At 36.9% G+C, this 14,675-nt stretch overlaps 1 protein-coding gene across 9 annotated transcripts in view; it reads left to right on the top strand.

Annotated features, from left to right (window-relative positions):
• The window catches only part of SLCO1A2 (solute carrier organic anion transporter family member 1A2), a 54,112-nt gene extending 40,562 nt beyond the window's left edge, over positions 1-13,550 (top strand). For 8 of the 9 annotated variants that reach the window (XM_043964971.1, XM_043964972.1, XM_043964973.1 and 5 more), the window contains 4 exons: positions 829-1,001; positions 6,692-6,756; positions 9,744-9,861; positions 12,800-13,550. In XM_043964971.1, the coding sequence (XP_043820906.1) occupies positions 829-1,001; positions 6,692-6,756; positions 9,744-9,861; positions 12,800-13,001 (558 nt within the window). In that variant the 3' untranslated portion in view covers positions 13,002-13,550. The remainder of the gene's footprint in view (positions 1-828; positions 1,002-6,691; positions 6,757-9,743; positions 9,862-12,799) is intronic. The other variant, XM_043964977.1, reaches the window with a different exon arrangement.
• The last annotated feature ends 1,125 nt before the right edge of the window (positions 13,551-14,675 follow it).

The raw sequence follows: 14,675 nt of genomic DNA, 5'->3' as shown, positions 1-14,675 counted from the left end.
TATGTATTTATGTTTATATGTATATATTTAAGCATTTTTAAGGGAAAGAAGTATGACCTTTATTAAATTATTTCATAACATTCTAAAATGCTTTGCATCATTTTTGGAATCTGTCCAAGACCATATCCTGTTGTAGACATATATCATATAACATATGTACATATGTACATGCATTGTGTGTATTTGTGTGTTTATATACATATATATAAATTTGATTTTGAAATACTTGAGATAGGACAAGTATATTCTGAACATGTCCACAGGATGTTCTATAAAGATAATTTCTGTTTTGCCTAACACCTGAGAAAGCCAGGCCTTAGGAAAATGGTCCCTGATCTCAGGGCTTCTTAAACATTTTCCTCTCATGACCCTTTTTCACCCAAGAAATTTTTATGCAACGCTGAGCATATAGGTATGTAAAATAGGTATATATAACCTTTCAACTGTTGCCAAATTTTTCACGACCCATATAGGACCACAACCCACAATTTAAGAAGTTTGCCTTAACTAACAGGAATTAACAGTCCTCAATTTGATCTATCTGTTTTTTTGTTTGGTTGGTTGGTTGGTTTGGTTTGTTTTTGGTGAGGCAATTGGAGTTAAGTGACTTGCCCAGGGTCACACAGCTAGTAAGTGTCAATCATCTGAGGCCGGATTTGAACTCAGGTACTCCTGACTCCAGGGCCAGTGCTCTATCCACTGCACCACCTAGCTGCCCCATCTGGTTTGTTTTTTTCCTTCTAATCGGCTAATGAGATTTTTTTAGTTATATAATAAAATATAAATAAATCACTTCTAATTAAATTATTTCCTTGATTTTTTAAAAAGGGCTTTCAAAACTGCAGTTGCATCAAATCTTCAAGAAATGCTTCAGCCTTTCTTGGACTATGTGGGAGTAGACCAGCCTGTTCTATGATGCTTCAGTACTTTCTAATATTGTCAGCACTCAGCAGTTTCATTTATTCTTTAGCTGCAATACCTGGGTACATGGTCTTTCTAAGGTATGAAGAGTCACCTCTTTATTATTGAAGATCATCACTTTTGGCTATTGATTGTTTTAAAAAGTTCCCTATTCTTTTGTGTAACTATGTGAGTGATCCTTGAGGGCAAGACTCTCTCTTCTATTTCTTTTGTATATCCTATAGTGATCGAGATTATACAGGGTTCTCATATAGCCCATTCTCTGTGTTGCTGGTTGGTTTGTTGACTACCATGATCAAGAAAGATATCCATGTGTTATTCAGTCTTAGAAATAATTTTAAGAGCTAGTTGTTAATTTTCTTTGGCCCACATTTTTACCAGTCATTTCCCTTGCCTTATCTTCAACTATTCTACAACTTTGGAATAATCCTTTTATTTTCCAAAGAAATATGTATAATCAAGCCTTGAATTGAACCGCCTATCACTAAAAACTCTGTGTATCAAAAGTCACATCCTCAGGGGGCAGCTAAATTGCACAGTGGATAAAGCACTGGCCCTGGGTTCAGGAGGACCTGAGTTCAAATGTGACCTCAGAAACTTGACACTTACTATCTGTGTGACCCTGGACAAGTCACTTAACCCCCATTGCCCTGGAAAAACAAAAAGAAAAAGAAAAACAAAACAAAACACAAAGAACATCTCCATGGAGTAATCATCAGAGTAACGTATCCGTTTTGGGGGTGGCTAGGTGGTGAAGTGGATAAAGCACCAGCCCTGGATTCAGGAGGGCCTGAGTTTGAATCTGGCCTCAGATACTTGACACTTACTAGCTGTATGTCCCTCAGCAAGTCACTTAACCTTCATTGTCCTGTTTCCCTCCCCCCCCCCAAAAAAGTCACATCCTCCACCCCTATGTAACGATTGGAATAACGCCACCTGCTGGATACTTACTGTAGAGGAGTTCTGCCCATGAAGGGAAGGTCTTTGAGGGCAAGACCAGGAGTCAGGAAGTGACGCGGGCTAGTGGGAGGAGGAAGGAAGAGACTGGCGCTCAGTCTCTTTCTTTTTTCCTCTGGACTCTGGTGGAGAAGGGAGCTAGAAATGTGCTCTCCCTTTAATAGATAGAAATCTAGGCCTTTTTCTCTCTCTTTACCAAATTCTTATTCTCCTTAATAAATGCTTAAAAGTCTAACTCTTGCTAAAGCTTATAATTTATTGGCGACCACTCATTAGATATTTTAGACAGGGGGCGGCTAGGTGGCGCAGTGGATAGAGCACCAGCCCTGGACTCAGGAGGACCTGAGTTCAAATCCAGCCTCAGACACTTAACACTTACTAGCTGTGTGACCCTGGGCAAGTCACTTAACCCCAATTGCCTCAGGGGCAGCTAGGTGGCGCAGTGGATAGAGCACCAGCCCTGGAGTCAGGAGGACCTGAGTTCAAATCCAGCCTTAGACACTTAACACTTACTAGCTATGTGACCCTGGGCAAGTCACTTAACCCCAATTGCCAACTGTAACGATTGGAATAACGCCACCTGCTGGATACTTACTGTAGAGGAGTTCTGCCCATGAAGGGAAGGTCTTTGAGGGCAAGACCAGGAGTCAGGAAGTGACGCGGGCTAGTGGGAGGAGGAAGGAAGAGACTGGCGCTCAGTCTCTTTCTTTTTTCCTCTGGACTCTGGTGGAGAAGGGAGCTAGAAATGTGCTCTCCCTTTAATAGATAGAAATCTAGGCCTTTTTCTCTCTCTTTACCAAATTCTTATTCTCCTTAATAAATGCTTAAAAGTCTAACTCTAGCTAAACTGTCTAAAATATCTAATGAGTGGTCGCCAATAAATTATAAGCTTTAGCAAGAGTTAGACTTTTAAGCATTTATTAAGGAGAATAAGAATTTGGTAAAGAGAGAGAAAAAGGCCTAGATTTCTATCTATTAAAGGGAGAGCACATTTCTAGCTCCCTTCTCCACCAGAGTCCAGAGGAAAAAAGAAAGAGACTGAGCGCCAGTCTCTTCCTTCCTCCTCCCACTAGCCCGCGTCACTTCCTGACTCCTGGTCTTGCCCTCAAAGACCTTCCCTTCATGGGCAGAACTCCTCTACAGTAAGTATCCAGCAGGTGGCGTTATTCCAATCGTTACACCTAGAATTCCTCACACACACACACACACACACACACACACACACACACCCTCCCCTTGGAAGTGGGCCTTTTAAAGCCCATTTTTCCTCCAAATTCCTTACCTGTATTTGTTTAAACTGTATAAAAATTCTTGCAATCTATTGCATGGTGTCCTATTAGGCAACAGGCTGAATATTACCCATGATCATGCTAGATTTTCTTCCCAGTTTAATAAAATCCTTCTTTTAATATTTACAGGCATTGTCTTTCTCTGGTTTTCCTTCCCTTTTTAGAAGAAGGGGATTTAAATCTCAAGAACTGGTCTTTGCATTTTCTGGAGAATTGGCTTTAGTGTTCTTCAGTCTTCCCCTTTGGAAAAAGAGAGATCTAAATTCCATTTAAGAGAGCATTTGCCATGTCTAGAAATCCTTTGTCAAAGGATAACATATTATTGTTGTTTTTTATTATGCCAACACTAACTGCCTTAATTACTGAAGTTGTCTTATTTTGCTGGTTTCATGGCCCATTCATTTAGAATTTCATCTTTCTAGAGCCAGTCAATTCTCCATGAATGTGAAGAACTATTACTTGCCAAATGGGTCCAAGAAAGTAAAACTGAGGAATTTTTGTTCATCGAGAGCCATTTTTCTTCTGGAGTTTATGCATAGATATCTAATTGTTTAATCAAAGAGATGGACTCATGGAGTCATTAATAAACTGGAAAGTGTAAAGGCCTTAAGCTCATCAGGAAGACATAGAGATGATTCTTATGGAAAAGAGGTGCTTCACGTTTTTGGTATCATGGACCCTATTGGCAGTCATATATACACATATACATATACAGATGATACAGATACATCTACATATACATCTACATATACATACACAAACTCATACATATAAACACATACATATATATCAATACATGTACATAAAATATATCAATGTACTGGCTGGGGTCTCTGATTGAGCTGAGCACTAATAAGCACAAAGATATTAAGAAGATACATCTTTACAACAATAACTTGGCTTTTTCCACTTTCTTAGGGGAAGGTGTTATAGGAAGAGAACTGGACTCAGAGTTTTTAAAGTCCTAGTTCCCTTACATTCTAGCTGCATGACCATGTTATTTATCTTCTTCAAACCTCAGTTTCCTCATCTGTAACAAAGTCTGAGTCCTTTTCAAACATGAATCCCTGAAAAGTTACTCCCAGGTTCAGGTCATGCTTTGGGTCAGCATCTGTTCAATCCCCATCTCATGCTTCTTTTTGTCAGATCAACCCTGAGAACACATTAACTCAAAGAAAAGGCACATAAATAAATAGAATAGGAAAGGAAATAATAAGGGAAAAATCCCTCAGACACACCTGGGAATACTCTCCCACAAACCAGTTAGGAGGCTGTAGTGACACTGCATAGATAGCCTCATTCACTAGTTACTCAATCAGACCCAACCACCATATTAGCTATTCAGAGAGTGCTTCAGGTTACATCTAACTTTGAAACTTCCTTAAGGCAACACCCTCAAGCCAACCTGATATTTGCATGATATTAGTGTGAATATAGTCAATCCAAATCCTTCCATGACCCTTTCAAATAGCCTAAATTCTCAAAGATTACTATGGTGATTTATTTACTAAATAACAACACAGGAAAGAGCTGATAACCATTCTCTTGTAAGTAATATTCAAATTGCTTCTCTCCTTAAAATAAAATGAGAAAATAGTACTTGCAGTAACTCTATCAGGTTATTTTGAGAAAAGCACTTTGACCAAAATGTTATTCTGTTTTTTATATCCCTTAAAATCAGAATACCTTGATTAGTCCTTTCAGGTAGCTTCTTGGGTATTCTTTAATTTGTTCTTCCTTTCCTTCACAGTTTGACTTCAAAAAAATTATGTTCTGTAACTCTCCTAGAGTTTAAGCTGCTAAAATGCTATTATTCTGAACATACACAATTTTGATCTTCGAAACAATCCCCTAGCAAGCCTGGAGCCAGGTGACAAGATTGGCATCTTTTCCTTTGTTAACTTTCAAACCATTTCCAGTGAATGAATGTTTGTTAACCCCTTAGATACATACATTAACCCCTTAAATACATATTAGGTAAAGGTTTACTAAAGAGGTACATAAGAGAGGATCCTCCCTTCATAGAGTTCCATCTAGTTGAGGAATAAGAAATGAACACAGATAATTATTGCACAATAATATATGACAATTGCTTTTGAGAAGTACAAAACCATTATGCATAAGTACAAAGGAATTGTGAACATCAATCAAGCAATCAAAAAGCATTTATTAAGCAGTTCTTCTATACCATGAACTGTGTCATCACTATAACATTTTTTCCAGTGTGTTTATCAGTTTTATTTATCTTTTTTTCCTCTTCTTCCTTTGTTTATTTAAAAAAACAAAAAGCTTTTGCTATAAGGAACAGTTCTCTGGGGAATGGGGTGAGGAGGTGAGGATATCTGGCAGTGTACATACAAAAATATAAATAAAAAATATTTTTTAAGGAAAACAATTCATTGAGTAAAAAGGGGAGAGGAGTGGAGTTAAAACATTCCAGACATAGAGACTAGATTGAGGAAAGACTATGAATGAGCTAGAAAAGTGAAGGACAGGACACCTCCCTCATCTCCTTAGAGAGGTAGGAGACTATAGGTTCATAATGTGATCATCAGACTCTCTTTTATACTAAGGAGGTTTTAAGTGGTTGCGTATCTGGAAACAACTCTAGTTTAGGGACAGAATTGGGGGTTGAAGGTAATAACAGAACTTTAAGAAAAAATGAAAACACAGTACAGAAAAGTGAAAAGTCCTGCTTAGTGTAATGTGTATATGTATGTATGTGTGTATACATACATACATACATGTATATACACATACATATATATATATTATATATGGGCTGCTAAGTGGCACAGTGGATAAAACACCAGCCTTGGATTCAGGAAGACCTGAGTTAAAATCCAGCCTCAGACACTTGACACTTACTGTGACACTTAGCTGTGTGGCCCTGGGCAAGTCACTTAACCCTCATTGCTCCACCAAAAAAAAAAAGTCCTATCTGCAGCAACACAGGGTAGAGAGGGAGGTCATTTGAGAAGGTAGGTAGGAAAAGTGAAGAGGTCTAGATTGTGGAGAACTTTAAATAACAAAGGAATTTTAACTTTGCTTGGGAGATAATAGAGAACTAAAATTTTTTGACTTGCAGGGCTGACATGATGACATCTATGGATAAGAAAGATTAGTGTGGTAGTGAAAAGAACAAAAGGTTTAGAGGAAGGAAAGAGTCAATTTGATACAAGAAGATGTGTTTAGAGGTTATTGAAATATTTCAGGAATGGTAATAAAGCATACTTGGGTGGCAAAATGGGAATACATGAGAGAAATGTTGTGATAACAAAATAAAAATGAGCTATTAAGACCACAAAGGAGGAAACAGAAGGATGAAAGTAATAAAAATAGCAATCTAGTCACAAACAATATAACCACTCCCTGAATAATTAGAAGATGGTTGATACTAATCATCCTTGCAGGTTTCTCAGGTGTGTAAAGTTGTCTGAACAGAGATGAATGATTTGTAGGAAGTCTTTTCAAACCTTTTTTCTACTGACAGTATGATTTTATTTCTTTCTTTTCCCCCCCAGGAGCATCAAGCCCAATGAGAAAGCTCTTGGTGTGGGTCTACACATGTTATGCACAAGGATACTTGGTAAAAAATAAGTTATTTGTTCCCTCTCCAACATAATATAAATACAAATGAAGCAAAAACTGAAGGTTATATAAATTATCTAGTTTCATCAGAGTAAAATTTAGTAAATACTTCCCTTCTGTATGTTGATGTTGCTTTATTTTTAATTGATAATTTCATTTTATCTTCTATCAACATATGCACATATTCAAACGTGTACACATACAAAGACAAAAAAGGTAAAATAAGCAAGGAAAACCACAAAGAAGAAAAAGACATTCAAAAAATACACTCATAGTATAAGCAAAAGAAAATAAAATTCCTAACTTAAACAATTCATATAAACAGTATAAAAAGTAATTTCAAGTGATTACACATGTAAAAATACCCCTTATTTAATCTTGATAACAGAAATTGCGGGCATTAACAAGGTAACATCAATATCCTTTGTCTTTATCATGAGTTGTATTGTTGCTTGAAATCAACCTTTATATAACATTCTTTTGCTCCTACTTCTTTCATTTCATATTTTCACTTTTTTATTTCTCTGCATTCATTATTTCCCAAGAATAACATTCATATGGAATATTTTATTAAGCCATTCCCCAATTGTTGGTCATATAATTTATTTCCAGGTATAAGGTCTAAAATTCTAGCTGTGATATCTAAAATCTAATGAATGGTCACCTTAAATTAGAAACATATAGCACCAATCTTTGGGCATTAAGTATTTATTAAAGTATATTGGGGGGGAGCAGCCAGGTGGCACAGTGGATAAAGCACTGGCCCTGGATTCAGGAGGACCAGAGTTCAAATCTAGCCTCAGACACTTGATACTTACTAGCTGGGTGACCCTGGGCAAGTCACTTAACCCTCATTGCCCTGCCCCCCCAAAATAATAATAATAATAACAATAATAAAGTATGTTAGGAGTTAGTAAAGAGAAACATGTGGATAAAATATGAGATCTATCTACTCTCCCTATTCTCCCTGTCCCTGCTGCCAAGCCGAAGTCCTGTCTCCCTTTTAATTTTAACTTCATTGGTTTTACTTATGCAAAAATTTTTAAATTTTATAAAATCAAAATTGTCCATTTTAATTCCTGTGATCATCTCTATCTTGTATTTTGTCATGAAATCTTCCCCTATCCATAAATATGAAAGGTATTTTCTTCCTTGACCTAATTTCTTTATGACACCATATTTTGTGTCTAAGTCATATGCTCTTTTGGGACTTATTGTGGTATATGATATAAAATATTAGTTGATACCTAATTTTTTCCAGACTTCTCTCCATTTTTCCTAGAAATTTTTGTCAAATAGTGAGTCCTTACTCTAGCAAGTGAAGCCTTTGGGTTTAATAAATACTATGTACTATGTTCATTTGCTTCTGTATGCCATGTAATACCTCTCTCTCTCTCTCTCTCTCTCTCTCTCTCTCTCTCTCTCTCTCTCTCTCTCTCTCTCTCTCTCTCTCTCTCTCTCTCTCTCTCTCGGCAATGAGGGTTTCCCAGGGTCACACAGCTAGTAAGTGTCAAGTGTCTGAGGCCAGATTTCAACTCAGGTCCTCCTGAATCCAGGGTTGGCGCTTTATCCACTGTGCCACCTAGCTGCCCCCTCCTTTTTTCTCTTAAAAACAAAATTCCCCTCTCTATCCCATACCCTTCTCTCAGCTACTAAAGGGTTTGGAAAGACAGAAAAATTTATTCATCAAATTAGCCAAACACATCATAAAATCTGTGTGCCAGTCATCGTGGTGCTAAGTGCTTTACAAATATTATCTCATTTGACCCTCACGACAATCTTGAGAGGTATGTGGCATTGTTATTCCTGTTTACAGTTGAGAAAACTAAGGCAGACAGAGGATAAGTGATTTGCCCAGGGTCATACAGCTAGTGTATTTGAAATTAGGTCTTCCTGAATTTGAATTGGGTCTTCCTGACTCCATTCCCAATGCTCTATCCCCTATCCCACTGCCAAAAGATCCTAATGTATTTCTATTTGAATCACTCATCATCTTTGAGTTAAATTTTTTCTCCTTTAGAAAAAAAACCTGTCTTGTGGGTTTAGCAGGTTAACACCCCAAAGCAATATGATCTTCCTAATTCTCCAGTAAAGAAAATTTCCTATGATACCATATTGACTTTATAAAATAGGGTAATTCACTGGAGAAAAAAATGCAAACCACTCTAGTATCTTCACCAAGAAAACCTCATATGGCATCACATATGACTGAAAGATGACTCGACAACAACAAGGAACTCCCCAATGAGGAAACTCCCTCCACCAGTTCAGGTTGGCACCATCTAGTCTGCTTGAGATACACTAAGAGGTTAAAACTGGAGTTTAAATTGCCCAGGGTCACATAGCCACTTTGTCTCAGAGGCAGAACTTGAACCCAGGTCTTCCTAAGGCTGACCTTCTATCCACTACACCAGTGGTATCAAACTCAAATAGAAATGGGAGTCACAAAATAAATAGATAGATAGATAGATAGATAGATAGATAGATAGATAGATAGATAGATAGATAGATAGATAGATAGATAGATAAAAAGAAATGGGAGCCACTAACTATACATAAAAGATCTATCTGAACTACACATTGACTTAGAAAACCACATATTAATATTATCTGTTTTATAGTATTTCTATTTATTTTCTTAAATATTACATGATTGCATTTTTTTTTTTTAGTGAGGCAGTTGGGGTTAAGTGACTTGCCCAGGGTCACACAGCTAGTAAGTGTCAAGTGTCTGAGGCTGGATTTGAACTCAGGAACTCCTGAATCCAGGGCTGGTGCTTTATCCACTGCGCCACCTAGCTGCCCCGACATGATTGCATTTTAATCTGGTTCTGCACATTCAGGAGTGTTTTGGGCAGTGTTGAGGCTGGCCATATGTTTGACTGCCTCAGACTGCAAAACTAATCTATAATGGTGAGAAAAAAACATGGAAACAATATTATAAGACATGATTTAATCTTATTAACCAATTGTTTTTCCTCTTAGCTGGAATTCCAGCTCCCATTTACTTTGGAGTTTTAATAGATTACACATGTTTGCACTGGGGAACTTTGCGGTGTGGGAAGTCAGGAGCCTGCAGGATATATGATTCCATGAACTTCAGGTAATAATAACTGTTATTTACTGGATCACTGAGTAAAAGGCCCTCTACTGAGGTATACCTTCAATAAAGTCCTACACTAATGCCTCATTGTGTCTTGAAAGCAATTGTGTGTGTGTGTGTGTGTGTGTGTGTGTGTGTGTGTGTTCTAAAAGCTCTTCCAAAGGAATACAAACTGTACTAGGTCTTCCCAGCTGGAAAGGTTTCAATTATGGGTCAGATGATAGACCTTATATCTGAAATTAGAGGAACTTCAAGGAGGTTCAGCACAATATGACACAGGATCACAGGATTCTGGATTTGGTGTTGGAAGGAACTTCAGAGGTGATTTAGTCCAATTTCCTCATTTTAATAGATGAGGAAACTGAGGCCCACAAAGGTAAAATAACTTACTCAAAGTCACTTGGGTAGGTAAGTTGCAGAGTTAGGATTTGAACACAGGCCTCCACACTCCAAATCGAGCATTCATTCTATTATGCAATGCTGACATGATCTGTATTGGTGAAGCAAGTACCTATAGTGGTGAAAGCATGCATTCCTGAACTATTTAAATAAAGATATAGTAGTACTAGTCTTATCTAAACTTTCCTTTAAGTGACTCTAATTTTTCTATGGCATTTTTTCAATTGCTTTAAATGAAATATTTCCCATAGGTATTTATGTCGTGTCATTTTCTTTCTCTCTTTTCAAAATAAGAATAATACCTAGCATTTACATAGTTCTTCAAGGTTTGCAAAGAGCTTTACTTGCATTATTTCATAGTTTTTTGGAATCCAGATCACAAATCATGATCAATGAAGGTATATAAAATATTACATAAACGGTCATAAAATTCACAGAATCATATAACTAGGGTTTAAATAATAGCTAGCATTTATATCACTTAGAAAGTCAAGTTTTCCAAAACTACATATATGTGTATGTGTGTATATATATACATATATATATGCACACGCATATACGTATACATATATATATTTATACATGCATGTAAATAAATGTGTATATGTGTGTATATAAATCTCATTTGTCAGTCAGTAGATAAACATTTATTAAGTGTCTATCATGTGTTAAGTGCTGGTAATACAAATATGTGTATACATGCATACACACATATATCTATGCGTATACACATGTGTGTGCTGTGACACATACATAAGTGCACATGAATGTAGACGTTCATGCACAGGCACATACACATACATATATGACTGTCCCTGACATGAAGGAACTTACAATCTAATGATGGAAGACAATGCATAAGGGGAAGCTGAAAAATGTCCAGGGAAGGTTAGGAAGTATCTGATGTCCAGGCATGGTGGAAAAGTTAGAGAAGTTATCATTATTATTATCTTTTCTCTAGGATCATGTAGCATAGTCAGGTTAGAAATAAGATTTGATTCTTATAATAACCCTAGGAGGCAGGTACCATTATTATTCCCATTTTATAAATGAGTTAATTAAGGCAGAGGCTGAGAAAGGTTATGTTATTTGCCCAGTGACACACAGCTATTAAGTGTCTGAGGCAGGATTTGAACTCAGGTCTTTCTGACTCCAATCCCAGTGCTCTATCCACTGTGTCACCTAGCTGCCTCTTAATGACCTGAAGAAGGCCATCTAATACAGCCCACACTTGAGCATGGCTCTTTTTAATAACAACCCTGACAAAGAGTAAGCCAATCTCTGTTGAATGATGAATGATGCATTGTTTTTACTTAGTTCTAGTTTCATAGTTATTATTGAGCATGTAATTATTGAGCAATAATTATTGAGCATGATGACACTGACTACTTTGCTCATCCATCTTGGGACACATGACATACTGATTTCTCTTTGGTTTGCAAATCTCAATGCCACCAATAGAGGCCTATCTCTTTTCAATCAAGTGTCTTGTTTTGGGTCACTCAAACAAATAGATGTAGTATAAGAGATCGTTAGCATTAGAAGGGAATTTGAAAAGTTATTGAGTCCAACTTCCTCATGTTACAGAGGATAGGAGGTTAAGGGACTTGCCCAAAGTCACATAAATAATGAATGCAGGACTTAGATCTAGGTCTTCTGACTCAAAATCCAGTGACCTTTCCACTATACCCCTCCTGTTTCAGAGAGGACACAGATGCATTTTTAATTAACCACAAAATATTTATGTGTGTATGTGTATACATATAAATACACATAAACATGTATCTATATACAAATATAAACATGTATATGTGTATAAATTATATATAAAATATATAAATGTATGTATATGTTAGTCATTATGTGCAATTATTAGATTGTAATTTCCTTGCAAGCAGGGATAAGTCTTGTTTATCTTTGTGATTCTACCAAGTTCCTAATATTATCCCTTATCCACAAAAGTAATAGAAGCATTGTAGTATAATGGATAGAGCACAAGATGGAGAGTCAGATGACCTGGGTTAAAACCTGGGTTCTGCCACTTACTAATAGTGTGACCTTGGTAAGGGCATTCCACTTCTCTGGACCTCCCCTTCTTCATTTGTATAATGAGGGTGTTGGACTAGTTGATCTCTAAGATCTCTCCCAACTATAATTCCCATGAAAAAATGAGACATTGGGGGCGGCTAGGTGTCACAGTGGATAAGCACCGTCCCTGGATTCAGGAATACCTGAGTTCAAATCCAGCCTCAGACACTTGACACTTACTAGCTGTGTGACCATGGGCAAGTCACTTAACCCCCATTGCCCCGCAAAAAAAAAAGAGAGAGAGAGAGAGAGAGAGAGAGAGAGAGAGAGAGAGAGAGATTAACAAAACTGCAGCAAGGATATATACTATGAAAAAAATAAAAATTTTTCAAAATATTTTTAAAGTATATATACTATGCTCATGCATAGACAAATCAGCTTTTGAGAATAGGTGGGTGTTCAGTGCACTGCATAACTGCATAAGATCTTATGGGTTTACATTTCTTCACAGGACTATCTATCTTGGATTGTCAACCATCTTACGAGGAGTGAGCTATGTCCCAGCCTCACTCATTGTATTTATTTTGAGGAAGCATATTCAGCCAGCTGAAAATATGATGGAAATGGTTGTTAAAAGGAAGGAAAATGAAGACAAAGAAATAAACAAGCAATCTGTATATTTGAAAGATGATGAAATACAAACAAAATTTTAATATTTAGCTAGATTCTATTTCTCAGAGTGGGAGACCACACTGAACAATTTATTTACTATCAAAATTTATCATAATTTTGTTTTCATTTAATGATAATATACTAGGATGTTTTTCCTTTTTAACATGTTTTATTGGTGCTTTTTTGTTTTTAAATTACAGTCCCTTCTGGAAATACACCCACTGCCCAAATGGAAATGTAATTCTCTGTTATAATAACATGATATTCAAAAAATTAAGTAATGACCAAATCTGAGAATCGTATACAACATTCTACCCATATAGTCCCTCTCCTCTCTGCTGAGAGGAGGATATGTTTCATTATTTTTTCTCCAGAATCATTACTGATTTTTCTATTACTCAGAGCTCATCTTCCTTTTAGTGATTTTTTTTTAATTTATATCATGGTAGTCGTTGTGTATTTCACTTATGTCATTCTGCATCACTTTTTAAAATCTTCCCATTTCTCTGAATTTCTCATTTCTAACTGGATAATAATATTTAATTACATTCAAATAATGCAATTTCTCAACCATTTTTCAATTGATGGTCACCCACTTTGTTTCTATTTCTTTGCAATACAAAAAAAAAATACTGCAATGAATACTTTGATATCTTATGGTGCTTTGTTTCTATCTCAGAAGAAAAAAATAAGAGATAGTACCTGATAGTTTTCTTCTTCCAATCAAAAATATGCAGTTCATTCTAATTATACCCAAAACACATATAATATTCACATTTGTAAACCAATGTCTAGTCCTCTTACTGTCATACTATGGATGGTCTACTTTTTCTATCTTCAAGGTTAGCACCTACTGAGACCTCATCCATCACCACCAATGATCCAGGTAAGCAGGGATGTAACTACTGAAGAAAACAGAGGTGTTGCTGATAGCGATAGTACTGCCACTGCCCTGGTACCTACTTTGCCCTCTTTGATTACATATTCCAGAAAGTCCTAAGGGCCTAAGTTCTAGTTTCTTTCAGGGACTGACCTTTTGTAGTGATTACGGTATCCTTACCACATGGCACTCCTGGCTCTCTTTGCCATCCGTAGAGGTGGCATCTATTCTACTTTCCTATACTGCATCACTGAATATAATTGTCATCCTTAAAAACAGTACCTAATGAGGCCTCTATCATTTCCAAGGGCTGATACATGTTGAAGATGCTGCTGTTGAGGAGAGAGAATGTCTATTACCAAGACTGACACCATTAAAAGCTGTAGCCTTAGCCTCTCACTGGGATAGTGGTAGAGACTCAATTTGTAATGGGGGAAATGGGGTACAGGTTGAGGGTTAGGGGTTGGGGTTCTTAGGAATTCCTCTTTAGAGAATTACACCAGGGAGCGGCTAGGTGGTGCAGTGGATAAAGCACCAGCCCTGGATTCAGAGTTCAAATCTGGCCTCAGACATTTGACACTTACTAGCTATGTGACCCTGGGCAAGTCACTTAACCCCCATTGCCCTGCAAAAAAACAAAACAAAACAAACAAACAAAAAACAACCAAAAAGAATTACACCCTCTTGCACACAAAAAGTAGTTAGAATAAGGTGATAGTTTATTTAGGAGCAAGGGAAAGGAAGGGTGGGGGGAGGGAAACCATGAAAGAAATCCTTGGACTTTTTCATGGGGAGATTGGCATAAAGCACATGGCTCAGAGGTACCAAATCTCCT

This window comes from Dromiciops gliroides, chromosome 5 (assembly GCF_019393635.1).
Source record: "Dromiciops gliroides isolate mDroGli1 chromosome 5, mDroGli1.pri, whole genome shotgun sequence".
In the NCBI taxonomy this organism is placed as follows: Eukaryota; Metazoa; Chordata; class Mammalia; order Microbiotheria; family Microbiotheriidae; genus Dromiciops; species Dromiciops gliroides.
Note: the sequence above shows the minus strand (reverse complement) of the source record. Positions and strands in the feature narration are given on the sequence as shown.